We start from the raw sequence: 16,878 nt of genomic DNA on the forward strand, positions 1-16,878 counted from the left end.
CTACCTGGCCACCACGCCTCGGGACATACCTTCAAGTACTGACAGCTTGGCACTTGTGTTGATCTCGCCGAGACTGTTCGTGGCCGTGCACTCATAGATGGCTTCGTCTCGCTGCACTCGTAATGGCTGGATCCGCAGCACTGACCCTGCTCCGTCGTCAAACTCAATTACCTGTCACAGGACAGATGTGGTTGCAGTCTGTTAGGGGTCTGAGGATCTACTATAGTTTTTCTCACATCCCCAAAAGGCCCTTGAGGTGACTAAGGGAGCAAGAGAAGAATCACACAGAGGGCGGCCCAACCCTAAAGCCAACCCAGCCCTCCCAGCCGGTCCAGGACAAACCTCAAAGCGCTGGGAGCTGACTTTCTTTCCCTTCTTCATCCAGGTGATTCGAGGCTTGGGTTCCCCTGTGGCTTGGCACACGAAGGAGGCCACCCCTCCCGACAGCCCGATCTGGTCCTCGGGGACCTTAACAAAGACAGGTTTGCCTGGAAGAGACAGAGACACTAAATCAAGTGGCCATCACATCAGGCGTGGCCAATGCTGCAGGTAGCAGGCCTTGGGGACCAGGGGCAGGAAAGACTTAGAGAAAACAATGATAATACCTAACTTGTATTCAGTGCTTCATAAGTGCCAAGCCCTGTTCAGAGAGCGGAACCCTTGTAACTCTCTGAAGCCGAGGAGGTGGGTGCTGTAATTACTGTTTACAGAGAAGAAAATCGGGGTGTGGGGAGGTCAAGAGATTTGTCTGCTGTGACACAGCTGGTAAAGACGCAGAGTCTGGAGTTGGGGGCTCCGCCTCCTGGTCATTCCAAGCTCCAGGAGTAAGAAAAATCAGAAAGGTACTGGAGAACTGCTTTCCGGGAAGAGCCCAGACTCTCCTAGAGTCCTTCTATCTCCCCTAAGCCTTAGGCAGACCCTAGGACTCCTCCTCTTCCCTGCCCCTACATTCCAACAGCCCCAAAGGCCTGGACATTCAGCTCCTGAGAGGCTCTGGATGGCTTCCCAGAGGGATGCTTTCCTGTAACTCCCCGCTCCCAACCCTGCCCCCACTAGCTTGGCAACTGCCTTCCCACAGCCTGGGCAGCTCCTGAGTTCCTACTCCAGAGGAGGAGGACAGGGGTTCAGCCAGGGCCTGCCATCCCCGGGTTTACACGCCAGGGCTGACCCACGGCCCTGCATGTCTCGTCACCTAGGGTCACAGTCCCAAGAAACCCGGCTCATTGAGACGTAGCAATGCCTCGTTAATCCTGACAGTGGATCCATTTCCTATTAATCAAGCCTATGAACAGTTCCAGGAAAGCCGGTGCTTTGGGAACTGGTCCTTCAGATGATCTGCTGGGTGCCCATGAGCTCAGGCTCAGTTTGTGCCCTGGCAGAAAAGTACCCACTATGTACCAGGTCTTTATGCCCTTTCTTGTATAATCAGTGTCTCCACTTTATAGGCTGAAGGATCAAGTCACATGCCCAGAGTCACACAGCCAGAGAATACTGACACATTTGGGACCCAAACTTAGGACCTTCAGAGTCCAAAACACCTGACACAAAAACTTCACAGGAGACAGGAGACCTTGTCAGTGGTGGTAAAAGTCAGACAAAAGAAGCAGAGGAAAGGGTTGGGGATTTAGCTCAGTGGCTAGAGCGCTTGCCTAGGAAGCGCAAGGCCCTGGGTTCGGTCCCCAGCTCCGAAAAAAAGAACCAAAAAAAAAAAGAAGCAGAGGCAGAGGAATGACTGAGGTGAGGGAGGGGCACAGGTGACTGTTACAGCAGGCTGTGACTAGGAAAGAGATGCCAATTGGAGGAAGGCTTGGAAATTCTTGGGAGTTTTATCTGTATTGATGTTTACATGCCTGTTTATGTGTACCATGTGCATGCAATGCCCACAGCGGCCAGAAGGGGGCATTAGGTCTTCTGGAACTGGACCAGAACTGGACAGGTGGCTGTGAACTGCCTGCTGTGGATGCTGGGAAGCACACCCAGGTCTCTACAAGACACTTGCTACAAAGAGGCGCTCTTGACCCCTGTGCCAGTTCTCCAGCACCAATTCTGTTTTTGCTTTGTTTTGTGTTTTAAGGACATGTCAGTGGCAAGCCTTTGCCCAGGGCAGGCAGCCACTTGTTATAGCATTACTAGTCCCTGGAGTCAGTAGGTCCATTATTACCCTCGGTTTAGAGACAGGGAGACAGATGCAAGCAGTGAGAGGAACAAGGACCAATGAGTCAGTGTACTGGGATGGAGCTGGGTCAACCTACATTCTAAATCCTAAACTCACTTTAAATATCTGTGTCCTCCCCGGGAAGGAAACTAGGGACCCACCAAAATCTGTTCCTACGGACTAGGCTGGGCAACTCAGAGGGCCCAGTGAAGGGACAGGAAAGTCATGCAGGTGACCCAAAGGTTCTAAACTCCTTTCTGTCTCTGCCTCCCCCAGCTGCCTCTGGGGAGAGGCGTGGCTCTTTCCTAGCTTGTAGAATTCACATAGCCTGTCAGCGTTGCCTATGCTTGCCTGACAGGAGGCCCCCTCCAGGGTCTACTGAGGTCATCTCTTAACCCCTCCCCCACCCCAGTAGCTTCCAGCTCCCCATCTGCACTGCCACCACCTCTCCATGGGACAAATGGCTAGCTGAACACACTGATGGCCCGGCCTCTGTCACCCCCACCCCTCCTCCTCTACTCTCTATTCTGAAGCCAGAGAACAAGCCTCCTCCTGATCAAATCTCTCCAAAGGCCTCCCACTGCTTTTTACAAAGAGTAAGCTCCTACCACTGCAGACAAAGCTCAGCCAAGTCTGACCCAACCACTCTCTCCAGAGTCCTGGCTTTAGAGCCCTGAATAAGCAACGCTCCCTGCTGCCTCAGGGCCTTTGCGCAAGCTGCACCCTCTCCTAAGAGCCTCTTAGACTACCCTTTACCCACTAACCTCCTACGTCACCTTTGAACCTCATTGTCTCAGAAAACTATCCCCTACCCCTAACCGTGCCCCATTAGCTTAGTCGCCCATTAGCTTAGTCCGTGGTTTTGAGCTCTCTCAGCCTCCCACAGTACGTACGCGTGATGCTACAGCCTTCCCACCTTTTTAGTGTTTAATAGTTGCTTCCCAAACAGACAGTAACCCTGGGCAGAGCAGATTCCATATCTGTCCTGTCTTCTGCCCCCGTCCTACTGTCTGACCCTGTTCCTGACACCCAGGGGTGCAGAACAGAGGAATAAAAGGGCAGAGGGAGGAATGTGAGAGGAGGGTAGAAGACTGGGCCCCACATACTCCTTCCCTCTAGGCAAGAGAGAAACCCAAGGAATAAGTGCCCCTCCAGGTCCTGCCTCAACGTGTCTACAGTGAAACCAGAGGCTGGAACCTGAAGAACCAGAAAGACTAGGAGTGTGCTGGGGTGGGTGGGGTGGGGTGGGGCCTCCGGAGACAAACAAAGAGCAGAGGCTGGGCAGGGGAGCCAGGTAGATCATGAGCAGCCAGGAGGAACAAGCCTGGAAGCTGTGTGGGGGCTGGACTGTGCCCAAGGCCCGGGGCCATCGGGGAGGTAGAACTACTCCTCTCCCTTGGAGGCTGCCCAGGATCAGGCTGGCAATGCTACTCCAGTCCCAGGCTACCTAGGACTGGGGCCCTTCTATGCCTTGCTTCCTACTAAGGGGACCCTCACAGAGCCCCAGGCCACCTGGCTCTTCCTCACTCCAGAGTCCTAGCTAACCTTGGATCTTCCTTTCCTCAGGAGACTTTCAGAGACCACAGACAAATCTTGTTTCTATGCTGTCTCCCCAAATTTGCTCCTGCTAGCCTCTCTAGATTCATTCTTTTCCTTTTCAACAAGTACCCTGTTTTTTACGCAGTTGCTAGAGGTCAAGCACAACGCTGAGAACTTAGCTGGGGCCCTGGTGTATTTACCCACCATCCAGACCTGCCTCTGTGTGCACCCTGAATCCCATATTAGCCCCTATTCCAGACTGTGGAAGCCTGGCCCATGCCCCACTGTCAAAAAGCCAGGCTACTATAAGCACTCTGCCCTTGGCTTTATCAGCTGGTGTGTGTGTGTGTGTGTGTGTGTGTGTGTGTAAATGAGTGTGCATACGTGTCATGGTGCACATGTGGAGATGCATGTGGAGGTCAGAGGACAACTTGGGGAGTCAGTTCTCTCCTTCCACTAAGTAGATTCCAGAAACTAAAATGGCCTGGTGGTGAGTGCCTTTACTTGCTGAGCTGTCCTGCTGGCGTATGAACAAAACTTCTGAACCAGAAAACCAGGTGTCATCTGAACAAGCAAGGAGCAGTTTTGTGTCACAGTTACCTGCTGTGTCACCCAGCCCTGTGGGCAGCTACTCACAGTAGGCTACCCTGGGCCATTCTTTATATGTCAACAGCTGACCTGTGCGTGAGAGGACATTACCAAGAAAGGGGCTGGCTTGGGCTAGAAGGAAGCACACCCCCTGGAGACAGGCAAGCATGCAACTCCAGAGACAGCTAAACTGGGCCACCTCCAAGGCTCCTCCACAGGGAGACTGACTGCTATTTTGTGCCTCCCCTGAGGGGCGCATATACACAAGCACATAAACAGCACTGCACACGGAGGGAGAATCACACACAGCAGTTTAGGACCACAAGGGCAGGGAGCTGGTGGAGAGGTGATTTCCCAGGCCCGGAGTGGCTGGTGAGCTGGGGACTCAGTTAATGAGCTCCTTGACTGTTTCTGGCAATCTTCCCCACCCTGTCCACTCAAGGGCAGCCCTAGCTCCAGGAGGCACTCGACAGGGGGAGAACTTAATAGGTGCCAGGTGCCTTGCCCATGTGACCTCAGTTAACCTTTACAGGTAGGAGTGATTACCCCGGTTGTGCAACAGGAAAACAGGCTCAGAGAAAGCACTTGTGCCGGAAGCTCCAGAGGGCAGGGTCTAGACGGGCCACCCATAAGCATAAGGGGGAGGGCCATGTTCCAAAGCAGGGGCCTTGGGGGAGGGGAAATGGCAAAAGAGCCACATACTCCTGAGTCTCCTGCATCTCTGCCTCGTATCACTGACCCCTTCAGCTACCAAGCACCTTGGCTCAACTTTAATGCCCGAAAATGACCTGGTCACAACCAGGACCCAACATGCACCTGGTCTGGGAAATCCTGTCACCATCCTGTACCGTCTTCAGGCCTCACCCTGCTTTCCCATAAGCTCCTAAGGCCAGGGGTATGACTCTTCCTTTCTGCCAGCCTCATTTCTTCATTGGGCAACACTCTGGGTTAGCAAATGCCCAGTCATCTTCAGGGGCCCTCTATTCCAGGAAGCCTCTCAAGACATTCATTCAGGCTACTCCTGTGCCAGCGCCGCCCCAACCTGCCTCCACTGTTCTGTCAACTCACAGACTTGTGCCCAGCTCGGTGGGTTCTGTCTTGTGATGGCTCTGGGCCGATTCTTTCTCTCCTAGCCCTTACCACGTGAGATCAGCAGAAACCTCTGCCTGAAGGCTGGATCAAGGCCACCTTAATGCCCACATCCATATATCTTCCCTCCCAAGAAGGCACAAAACCCTGGGTTAGGGAGACGAGCTGAGGGAGGTTCCAGAAGTGTGCGTGCGTGCGTGCAAGCAAGCATCCCTTTGTACCCAGGTTTCCACTGGAGCTGACTAGGCATCAACGCTAGGCCTCCAGGCTAACTCTTGGCAGCTGCTTCTCTCCCCTGCTTCTCTCCACTCCCCTCTGAGGCCAGGGCCCCCATTCATTTGTCTCGTTAAGAGGCCTATAGAAACACATTTGTCCGCTCTGCGCTTCACTGCTCTGGTCGTCAATTCTCTGGGGGCACCCGCCCTGCCTTCTGCAGCAGTCCTGTCCGAGTCTGGCTGCTTGCCCCTAGTGAGAAGTCTTGCAAGTTCAGTCCAAGCCTGGCCATGATGGGGAGAGATTCAAAAAATGAGTGTAATTTAAAGGTAGGCTGGGAGGGCAGAGCCCGACTCGTGAGGTTGGTGTACCAGAGCCCCTAGCTGACGGCTCTTGGCCTGGGACAGTGCCCAGGACACAGCACTTGGAGGTCAGCCCTTAGTAGAGGTGGGGTCCCAGCTTCTTCACCTGGTTCCCACCTTCAAGTCCCTGGCTGGCCTCTGTAACCAAATTCCTAAGGAGCCAGCAGCAAGATTCCTGGAAATCTGCCCCAAAAACAGCTTCGTCTCACTCCTCCTGACTCCTATGGCAGTCAGGACTGTCCTGTTCCTTTAATTTATTCACAAACCCCCTCTAGACTCTGAGCTTGAACTGTCTAAAGCCTGCTGGGGCAGACAGGCTAAGGGAGAAACACCACAGGAGCATGCTCTGAGGAGTGCAGAGGACCAGACATGAGCACACTGCCACAGGTAGTAGTGACAGTTGAGTCAGATCTAGTCATGTAAAGGGAGGGGAAACGTACCCCCACACCTTGTTTGTTTTTGGAGACCGTCACGTAGCCCAGGCTTGTCTTCAACTCACTGGGTAGGCAAGGTCATCTACAACTCTTAACCCCCCTGCTTCCACCTCTCAAACGCTAAGAATACAGGCCCTTGCCCTCACCACCATACCTGACTGCCAACGTGGAAACAGGAAGGAAGCATGGAGAAGGCCTGGACACAGGGGAGAAGAGAGACAGTGACAGGTAGGGTAGCTGACCCTGCAGGCGGTTGGGGAGGGAAGGGACGCAATCTGACTCTCGCCGTGGGATAGAGAATATAGAGAATGGGCTAGGAGGGAAGGGACTGGAGGCAGGGAAACCATCAGAAGGTTTCCTGGTGCACGGTCAAACTCAAGATGAAGCTGAAGGAGGCTTGGCAGAAGGGGGCGGGGAGAGAGAAGTAGATGCATTCCAGAGACACTCAGAAGCTAGAGGCCACAGAACCTGGAGAGGGCTCACACATGGGATAAAAGGGAGAGAGAAGCTGGGAGAAGCCCCGGCTTCCTAACTTGGTGACAAGGTGGACAATAATGCCAGGCACAGAGAAAACGTGGGGGGGGGGGGGTTGGGGGGGTTGTGCAAACAGGATGGTGAGACTGAGGGGTGAAGGCTGGGGCGTGCTGAGTTACAGGGAAGATGAAGAGGGCAGTTATTCTCCTAGGCCTCACTGTTTCTCAAAACTCAGTGGCATGTCTGGGCCCTGAGACTATCTGAGAAGTGTGACAAGAGTCCTTCACCATCCAAGGGCCACTGACTACCCGTCTATGTCAGTCACACCTAGTGCCAGGCCCCAGGATCACCCTCCCACTGCTGCCCTGCTGCTCCAAGCTCTCTCCCATCAGCCCCAGCCAGGCCTAAGGATCATCCCCCACTCGCCCTTTCTAAAGTTTTCTACCCGACTTCTCTTCTAGATCCCTAGCCCTGTACCCAACTGGCTAGACTCTCCAGAGAAAGGCCCCCTCCCTCTCATTCTCCCCTACCCAGGGCCCAGCCTCTGAGGACAAAGGGAGGGGTGCTCCAGGGCCACCCTCTTCTATGACTGGCTCCTGAATTATTAATGAGCCATTTAGATAGAGCCCTGGGACAAGGCTCTTGTCTAGAGACCTGAAGGGGATAGAGAAATCCCTATGGCCTGCTATCCTGGGGCCTGACCCCTGGGTTGGCCCTGGACTGCCTCTGGGTTCAGGACAGGCTGGGAATAGCCCCTTCCCCCCAAGGGACCTCAGCTCCGACCTTGCCCCTCCCCCCAGCCTGCAGATTGGCTAAGCCTGTCCTGTGCTCCGCCTCCTACCAGTAACCAAGCAGTGGTAACCATGGTGACAGGGCGGGCTATGGACAGTCTTATAGTGCCAGGCAGGGGGAAGGGCAGCAGCAGGGAAGAGACCAAAGTTCGGGAGTTGGACTGGAGTAGGGGACAATTCGTCCCCCCAACACACAGACACACACTCACTTTCATTCCCTGCCCCCTCTCTCCTTCCGGCAAGCCAAGTGACACAGTCCTTCCCCATTTTCCAAGGACTGCAGGCCTGCCTCAGGGAAGGATATGGGTAACTGAACTTCTGAGTCCTCCCTGGTCTGTCCTCCCTGGACCTGTGGACATGTCTGGTACACTCAGGGCCATCTACAGAGATCTGCAATGTGGACACAGCACATGCCTATGCATGTCGCAGAGATCATATGAATCCAAGACACGGCTCCCCGACTCCATAACAGGGTCAGGCTTAGACATGCACCACTTGGCAGAGCCTAAGGGGGACCCAGGTGCTCAGCAAGGATGTTCAGAGGAAGTGGGACCAGGTACTCCTTAGCAGAGGGCTTTCCAAGTTCGAACTCCAGAGCACGAGGGCTAGAGGTTCTCTGTGGACATCCTGTTTCTTTTTTCTATCCCCAGCCTGTCCCAATAGTCCCGGATTGCATTTTAGAGACCTGCTAGGAGGTAAGTCACTTTTCACCTGCTGTATCTATCTATATGATGAGGAGTCACACTTACTGTCGCCATGAGCACCTGCCATCAAACCCAGCATCACGAGGGCAGGCACAAGGGGCACCATCCTCCTCCCTGGCGCTGGCTCGGGGGCCATCCAGGGTTCTAGCTCCACAGCCAGCCACAGCCCAAGACAATCACCTGTAATGAGAGAAGGGTAGAGCCAATTAGCCAGTGTCCACCTGAGTTCCCACTGCTCATGCTCCTCGGTCCCCTCAGCCCCGCCCATCCTCACTGCCCATTCAGACTGAGTTCAGCAGTCCCACACTGGACTGTGCAATGGCTGCCCAAGCTCCCTCACCACTGAAGGTCAACCCATCCCATGAAAGAGTGCAGAGGCCTTCAGAGCATCCTCTAAGCATGGAAGGGGGAAGAAAGCTAGTTAGAAACTAGCACGAGGGCAATCCATCCTAGATCTTGAGTTTCCAATCCACACCATTAAGGGGATGGGGACAGGGAAATGGAGTCAAAGATACATACAGCAAAACAAAACCCAAACAAGACCGAGACAGGAACAGTGAACAGCCAGGCAGGTTTACACGGTCCAGGGACACCTCAGTGCTGCTCTTCCTTGGAAAGCAAGGGCCAGACCCCAGCACACTCAGCAAAGGCTGAGAACACAGACTTAGCAGCAGTTGATTCCACACTGTCAAGGGCTCACAGCCAAAGCCACAACCCGTCAGGGCTCGCCAGGATTTCTCTCTACAAGTTACTGTTGCCTTACCTGGTCACTCTCAACCTACCCGATTCCCATGGCAGAGAATCCTATCCCAGAGACAGACTATAAAGAGGCCAGGAACTGGAATTCTAGAGCCTAAGCATCAACTTCCATGTTTCCTCTTCCCTTGTTCTGAGTACCCGGAGCAGATGGGTGAGGGCCTGGTTCGGGGCTAGCGGAAGCCTTCCAGACCCTGCTCACTGTCCTGTCTACACACCATTCCCACTCTGCAAACACATGTTAACGCCTTTCAGCGGTCACACTATGTACTGGAGACACCTCAGCCGCAGGGGTGAGAGTGTTTAAAGGTTCCTGTTCCGCGTTCCTTGCCTGGGGGCTTAGGTGACATGCAGCAGTACCCACCAATTCTGCTGACACTGCCACATACGGGCCATTGGCACATGGCCAGGCTTCACCATGCTCTGAAAACGCAACAGCGGCCTGTGATGGAGGGGTGATATGTAATGGAGGGATGATACTGGACATGACTTAGTGTAGCTGGACCTTTGTACTTTGTGGGTTCTTATACTTCTACCCTTCTTACCCCCCTTTCAATCCCCTAACATTATATGGGAGAGAAAAAAGGGGAGAGTTGAGGGGGCGACATTATCGTCAGACTGCCTCCTGCTGAATGGGGCCGTCGAGCTCCTTGGGGCAAGCCTGATCTTCGCAGTCAGGATATCTAATTTCTTCTTCTCCTCATTCCTTCTTTGCCCACAACTACTTAACAAACAGCGGCCAACCAACAACCCACCCCACCTCCCCAGGGATTTAGACCCCCTGAAAAGTCCCCCAAATTCCATTCATCACACAATTGAAGAAACTATCTGCCACTGGCAGAAACCACACCCCTGCTAGAGCATGAGGCAAACCACAGTCAGCTGCTGTGGACGACCTGAAGCTGCCCCATAACCCATAGTGCTGAGAATTTTCAAAGTGAGGAGACAGGTGAGCAGGAAGGATGGAGCTCAAACATGATTCTGCTCCTCCCTGGGCTTGGACCCTTATCTGAACTTAAGTCAGTAAAGGTCATGAGGTGAATGGCCAAAGGTAAGGCAAGTGGGACTGGGAAGAGAGGGGAGCTGTTCCTTGTCTCAGAAGCTCACCGGACCTGTAAGTAAGGGGTAAGCAGCACGAGGCACAAAGCTACACAGACACGGACACAGTATAGTGTCTAGCACTACTTACTCCAGGCTGGGAGTTCCTCTGAGGGACCACAGAGCTGAGGTGGTTCAGTCCACACTGAGGCCACACACTGCATGTCAGGATGGGGGTCCTATTCTGTTAAAGTCTTATCTGAGCTTGTTCACCACAGCACCATGGTTATCTTAGTGTGGCCATCAAGACATCAGGTGGTGAACTGCCTGGGCAAGGTCACCATGGGAAGATTGTTCTCAGACAGGACTCTAGCTTCGGTACCATTACCCAGGGTACAACTCAGAAGTGTGACACACCACAGGTCAGGCAGTGTGGTCTAGGCAGGTCTCATGGATGAGACAATGCAAAAACCAGACTTCAACATCCGTGCTCAAGTATTCTAAGCACATTTCCCCACCCCCAGCACAGACACCATATGGACATAGTTTTCAGCACAAGTATCATGGGGACACATCTCCCTGGTACCGACATAAAGGGATGAAACAGAATGGATGTTACAAGGTACAAGAATGCACAGCACAGTCATCATGGGACAAAATTCCCCAGTACAATTACAGAGCCTTAATCCTCTGTAGCTGCCTTAGTATAGCAATCATAGCCTGGCTAACTCCCAGGGGCAAGCATTATGTGGGGGTGCACAGAGGGTCCAGACATCTGCGGGTATAGCTGCCTGAAAAGGACATCACAGGGATGCCCACAGAGGTGTCACAGACATGGGGTGGGGGTGCTGATGGTAACTGTTAAAGCTCCTCTCAGTAAAGCCACCAGAGTGTCTTACTCCCAGAACAGGTAAGTGAAAATCTGGCCACAAGTGTTATCTGAGCCCAATCCCCAGTATAGCAAAGGCCAGAAGTTCTTACTTGGGGACTCAGGATCCCCTGTGTATGTCAGGAGCATGTTCAGAACATTGTGCACACTTCCACAATGTAGCAAATGGGCAGGCCAGTTGAAAACAGGGGCCGGAGAGAGCTCCGAGTTAAAGACACTGCTGCCTGAGGATTTGCATTCGATTCCCAGCACCTACATGGCAGCTCAAAACTGTCTAACCCCAAATTCCGGAAGATCCAATGCCCTCCTCTGCCCTCTGTGGGCACCAGACACACACATGGTACACAGACAAGCAGGCACACACTCATACACAGGATATATTTAAAACTTTTTCTTTTGTCAGTTGAAAATCTAGACATTCCCCCCAAAGGGAGCTGCTCCCAGTGGTCCTTGAATACAAGGACACAGACAACTAGAAACACCAGGAGACCCCAGGGACAAACAGGGAACCAGCCCCTCTGGCAACCAACCATAGTCTCCCAAGCCAGGGCCTCTCACTCTCAGCAGCTCCCACCCCTGGACTCTGGGCACAGAGCCTACCCCTGGTGTCAGGCAGTCGGGGCTGCTCCCAGCTCCAGGGCCTCGTCCCTTATCAGAAGAGAGGTGAGCAGCCCTGTGTCCCAGGCTTGGGCTTAAGTCTACATACAAGTTGGTCCTGCCCACACCCTGGTCTCCAGGTCCCCTGTGGAACAAGTCTGTTTTGCTGGACTGCCATGGCCTCATGTACCCATCCAACACAACGGTGCTTGGAAGACACTCTACTCATGCCCGGGACAATTCAGATAGAATCAAGGCCCAAACACGTGGGCACTCAAGCTCCTCTGTGAATTGCACTGTGGACCATCGGTTCTACCGAACTGACATACTTGGTCTAGAAAACAATTATGTGGCATATGATATTATAGGATATAATTGAGTGTAATTTTTCTACATTCAGAATGGCTTTGATATATCTTTTTTTCCTTGCTACACCACTGTAAAGCTGCCAACTGCCCTTTCTTAGGAAGAAACGTCCTTTATTCTCAAATTTTGTCCTTGGTGCTAAAATATCCTTTCTTGTATGAAGTGATAGGGACAGCAGATAGCAGATTTGTTTTTTTTTTTTTTTATAATGTCCTTACTTGGCAAAATAAAAAAAAAAAAAACTGCTAACCCCCCTGTCTGGCCCTAAGCACTTTTGGAAACTGAACTGTGTGTGAAACCGAAGAGCCGAGAACCACTGCTCTGAGGAAAGAGGGATCAGCAGGCATAACACCAAGCCACAGGAGTCGTGGATGTGTCTGATGGAAAATGCGTGTCACTTCCATGAGGTCTGCCCATACCATCCCTGCCAGGGCCAAAGAGAACCCCCAAGAGACCACGTGACGCCAGGACCGAGGGATTCCCGGATGGAAAACAGCTGGGATCATTCTCAAGGCCCCCCTCATAAATATGCAAACACAGATTGATTTGTTTCCCGTGGGCATGAGTTATTATTCACAATATTAATTAGTCTCCAAATACCACCTGTTTCTCTAGCCACCCCCACTACCCCTCTTCAGGCCAGGACCCTGGCTCCCGGGAGACTGGAGACCAAACATGGCCATGGGCAGAAGAAGGGGCATCCAAGGGTTCCACAGTGTGCTCAGTCAGGGCTTAAGATGCACACGGGGCCGGGAGAGCTGTGAGCTGTTCATCTTCTAACCTGTGGCGGCCGCTAACCGAGCCCTTTTGTCATGTCCTGGACAGTTCACCGTGTGGTACTGCAGCAGCAGCAGCCTCAGAGGCAGAAACAGGCCTTGTCACACTTGGGAAGAGAAAGCCATACGTCCCACTCTCACCAAACCAACCACGGGATTCTGATGGGAATAAATCACAGCCTTATCCTTGACCCCAGCCCAGAGAAGGTGGCTGGCAGGAAGGAGCCTGAGACTGTCTTACCTCCTCCAGCCGGGCTGCCAGAATCCATGTAAACAGCCAGGAACAACATCCCCTCCCACTCCAGTATTGGGGATCCTCTAACTACACTGAGGCCGCCTTTGTAAGCCTCAGCTTCTGTGTGTCTAGGGAGTCAAAGGGGAAACCACGGGTGTCAAAATCTCTGTGAGTAGCAGCCAAGAACCTAACAGGGGCCTCGCTATGAGACAGACAAAAATCAAAATAGGTTCTTTCTACAGCTACAGCCTCTCAGTTTTCTCCTTGAGGGTGTGGGGTGGGATCCCTCAGATTAATGTTCACTATCTTTACTGCCTTGAGGCCTCTATACCTTCCCTGTATTGTCTTGACTGCAAAAGATGCTCTTTTCTTGCCCAAGCCAACTATCCACTTCAGAACCAGGTTCAAGTGATCCATAAACACATCTTCCAAGCTACTCCCCTAGGTTTCCAGGTTGTAGTTTAGTGAAATTACAAGAGGTGTACAAACCAGGGGCTCTCAGGCCAGGGTGCCCTGCTACAGGCCATGAGGACGTGCCTGGAGGCGTCTTTGGTGGTAAGGACTGGGGATGGAGGTAGATGGTACTAGCTAGCATCTAATGGGAAGAATCCCGGGATCCTTGAGACATCTTACATCAGGACAGCCTAGAAGTATCACGTTGTCTAGAAAGCTCACAGTACCGACACTGAGAAACCTTGGCAGATGACAAGCACTCAGCCTACAGGCTGACCTAGCCCTAGTACCCAATCCCCTAAGAATCGCTCACACCTTCAACCACAGGCAGTCCTAGCCTGACCTGCCTGATGGTCACATCAGGCCTTCCTGGTCTATAGACTCTCAAAGCAGCTTTCTCTACCCCCAAATTAACTCAGCCTCCAGGAGCGGGGCCCCACACACACCCCATCTCCACCCTCCAGACAAGCCATTAACAAGCAGCATCCCAGAGCACAAAGGGCTCTTCTTTCCCGACCTCTTCTGGACTTTTCAGCAAACCAGTCCCCTCACCTGAGGACAGACAGGATGCATGGTATCCTAAAACCCATTCTCCCTAGCTGAATTTCCCTGCCGACCCCGCTGCCCATTTCACCAAGTATGACTACTCACAGCATCCACTGTACTCTCCATCTAGATCAGATCCAGTTCTTTTTTTAAAAAAAAAAATGTATTTGTTATAATTGTGTGTGGTTGGGCGGAGGTCAGAGGACAACTCTGTGGAGTCAATTCTCTGCTTCCACATTTACCACTGGGTTCTGGGAATGGAACTGAGGCTGTCAGGCAGCGAACGCATTTACCTGCTGAGCCTCCTTACAGCCTCCAGATCGATCTCTGTCATGGCTTCCTCTGTTTAACCATCTATCTAGAACTGGTCACTGAACAGGATGATGTCCAAGAGGCATGGGTCTTGCCTTCAAGAAGCTTACAGAGAAAGGCCCACCAGACTCGTGGGCACCCTGCTACCCAGGTCAGCAAATCCTCGAAGGCCTTTTCTTTATTCCAAACATCCAGCTTGTGGGGAAGTGTGAATTTGCCTCTCCTCAATCCCAACTATCCCTCAGTGGGCATCCCACCTTCGTCACTCCCTTCCAATTCATCCTGAACGCAAGCCAGTGGTGCCTTTAGCTCACAAAAATGCAAACCTGGGGCTGGAGAGATGGCTTAGCAGTGGAGAGTGCTTTAAAGCTCTTGCTGGGAGGGGTTGGGGATTTGGCTCAGAGGTAGAGCGCTTGCCTAGCAAGCGCAAGGCCCTGGGTTCGGTCCCCAGCTCCGGAAAAAAAAAAAAAAAAAAAAAAGCTCTTGCTGGGAACCCAGGTTCAGTTCCCAATACCAACATGGGGGCACACTACAAATCTGTTAATGGTTCCAACCCCCTCTTCTGCCACCACGAGTGCCAGGCACACACATGGTATATATACATACATATACACACATATACATATATATGTATATACATATATATATACACAGTACATACACACATACATACATACATGTAGGCAAACATACACATAAAATAAAAATACTCCCTTTTTTTTTTGGGGGGGGGGGTTCTTTTTTTCGGAGCTGGGGACTGAACCCAGGGCCTTGTGCTTCCTAGGCAAGCGCTCTACCACTGAGCTAAATCCCTAACCCCAAAATACTCCCTTTTTAAATGCTTTTTTTTGTTTGTTTGTTTTTCCAGACAGGGTTTCTCTGTATAGCACTGGCTGTCCTGGAACTCACTCTGGACACCAGGCTGACCTCAAACTCAAGAGATCTGCCTGCCTCTGCTTCTGCCTAAGCACTAGGATTAAAGTGGGCGCCACCACTGCCCAGCTTTAACTGTAAATCTAATCATGTCCATGGGTTGTGCTCTGTCTGCTCTATTTTGCAGGAGGCCCCACTAGCCAGTGTCCCGTGAATGAGGTGACAGCTGGAAGAATGTGAGGACAGTGTTGGGCTAGGAACCTTTCGGTACTTCCGAAGCCCACCGTGTGGACTCCCAACTAACTCTGACCTTGCTCCCTGAAGCTCCAGCCCACCGCCCTGAGTGCCCTGCTCCTCCCCGCATACTCCTCAGTTGACAGGCTGTCTGCTTTCCATGCAGAAGCATGGTGAATGGAGAGGCATCTGGAAGCACCTACTGCCTCTGATGAACTTTGCCGACCCACCTCTGTCCTCCACGCCAGCCAGACAGCTCCCCTCCCTCCCGTCCCACCCTCCATCCTTCACGGTGGCCTAAAAAATGCTCAAATCCTCCTCTCCCTCATGCCACCTTATCATCTCTCTCAGCTACACGCACACAGGACACCTCACCCACAACTCTACACGGATCTCACAGCAAAATCCAAGATATTCGGCCCAGCCCACAGCCTCGCCGGCAGCCATGGCCACATACTGGGGCACACTCACCCGGTCTCTTCTTGTTTATACCAGTCACTCTCGCTGGGCAGTCAGCACTGAGGGCAGGGCACCAGGGCCTCCGCTCCTTCCTGGACGGGGAGGAAAAGATGAGAAAACATTAAGAATTTCATCAAAGCACACTATAAACTGACACAGACTTCTGAAACTCACTGTTAGAAAAGCAGGGTACAGATCTGTTGGTGCCAGCTGACCCCCATTTAGTAAAAAAATCTCCATCCAGTTACTTCTCTGCATTTGTTTGGTGTTCCCTAAGCACCTACTATGTGCCTGCCCATCTGTCCACTCCCCTCCACTAATAAGCAACACAGGCCACGTCAGACCACAGGTCTGAATTCTGCACTGGAGGAGAGCAGTCGCCCACCTACCTCTGGAACCCACCTTCCGGTTTCTCTTCTCACTAGCCACCCACAAGAGCACCCTCTTCCAATCATCCAGTGTGCCCTACTTTCTCTTGTCTCAAAGCCCTGCCCATGCTGACCAGTTACGGCTCAGAGTTCAGAGCCACCAGCCCTTCTCAGGGAAACCTTCCGTGACATCATCAAGCACACGCCTGGACTTTGCCTCAAAGCAGTGACCACAAATGTATTTACTTACTTTCATGACTCTGAGTCACTAAAATAAGTTCAGTAAACACATGGGGCACACTTGCCTGGCTCAACTCACTATCCCCAATGCCCAGTGGGAACCCAGCACACAGTAGGTGCTCCATCAACACAAGGCGAGAACGTGAGTTCACTCTTAACAGCCCAGCCTGGAGGGCCCGCCCCAGCACATACACTAACCTTCAAAGAAGCTCCAGGAGCAATATTTATTTTTGACTTTCTGCTTCTCTGTAATTTCTAAAATGAAGGTGTGCCCCTGGATGCCTCCTCCGCTGGCACACACGGCGCGTCAGAGCCCTGCCCCTTCCTTCTAAAACTATTACTGAGCTCTCACTAGCGTTGTGCACGGTCCTGGTCGGGCAAGCTTAG

At 52.5% G+C, this 16,878-nt stretch overlaps 1 protein-coding gene and 1 long non-coding RNA gene across 14 annotated transcripts in view; one reads left to right on the forward strand and one right to left on the reverse strand.

The window, feature by feature from the left end:
* The window catches only part of Ptprf (protein tyrosine phosphatase, receptor type, F), an 81,955-nt gene that overhangs the window by 59,446 nt on the left and 5,631 nt on the right, over positions 1-16,878 (reverse strand). For all 13 annotated transcript variants that reach the window (XM_087549591.1, XM_087549587.1, XM_087549585.1 and 10 more), the window contains 4 exon segments: positions 15,896-15,975; positions 8,395-8,529; positions 343-488; positions 30-171 (listed from right to left, as the gene is read on the reverse strand). In XM_087549591.1, the coding sequence (XP_087405717.1) occupies positions 30-171; positions 343-488; positions 8,395-8,485 (379 nt within the window). In that variant the 5' untranslated portion in view covers positions 8,486-8,529; positions 15,896-15,975.
* LOC102553423 (uncharacterized) lies at positions 7,719-12,540 on the forward strand. The gene is made up of 3 exons (XR_015621093.1): positions 7,719-8,201; positions 8,296-8,340; positions 12,265-12,540. It is a non-coding gene; the product is annotated as an uncharacterized LOC102553423 (long non-coding RNA).

This window comes from Rattus norvegicus, chromosome 5, assembly GCF_021556685.1.
Source record: "Rattus norvegicus strain SHRSP/BbbUtx chromosome 5, alternate assembly SHRSP_T2T, whole genome shotgun sequence".
Taxonomy (NCBI): domain Eukaryota; kingdom Metazoa; phylum Chordata; class Mammalia; order Rodentia; family Muridae; genus Rattus; species Rattus norvegicus.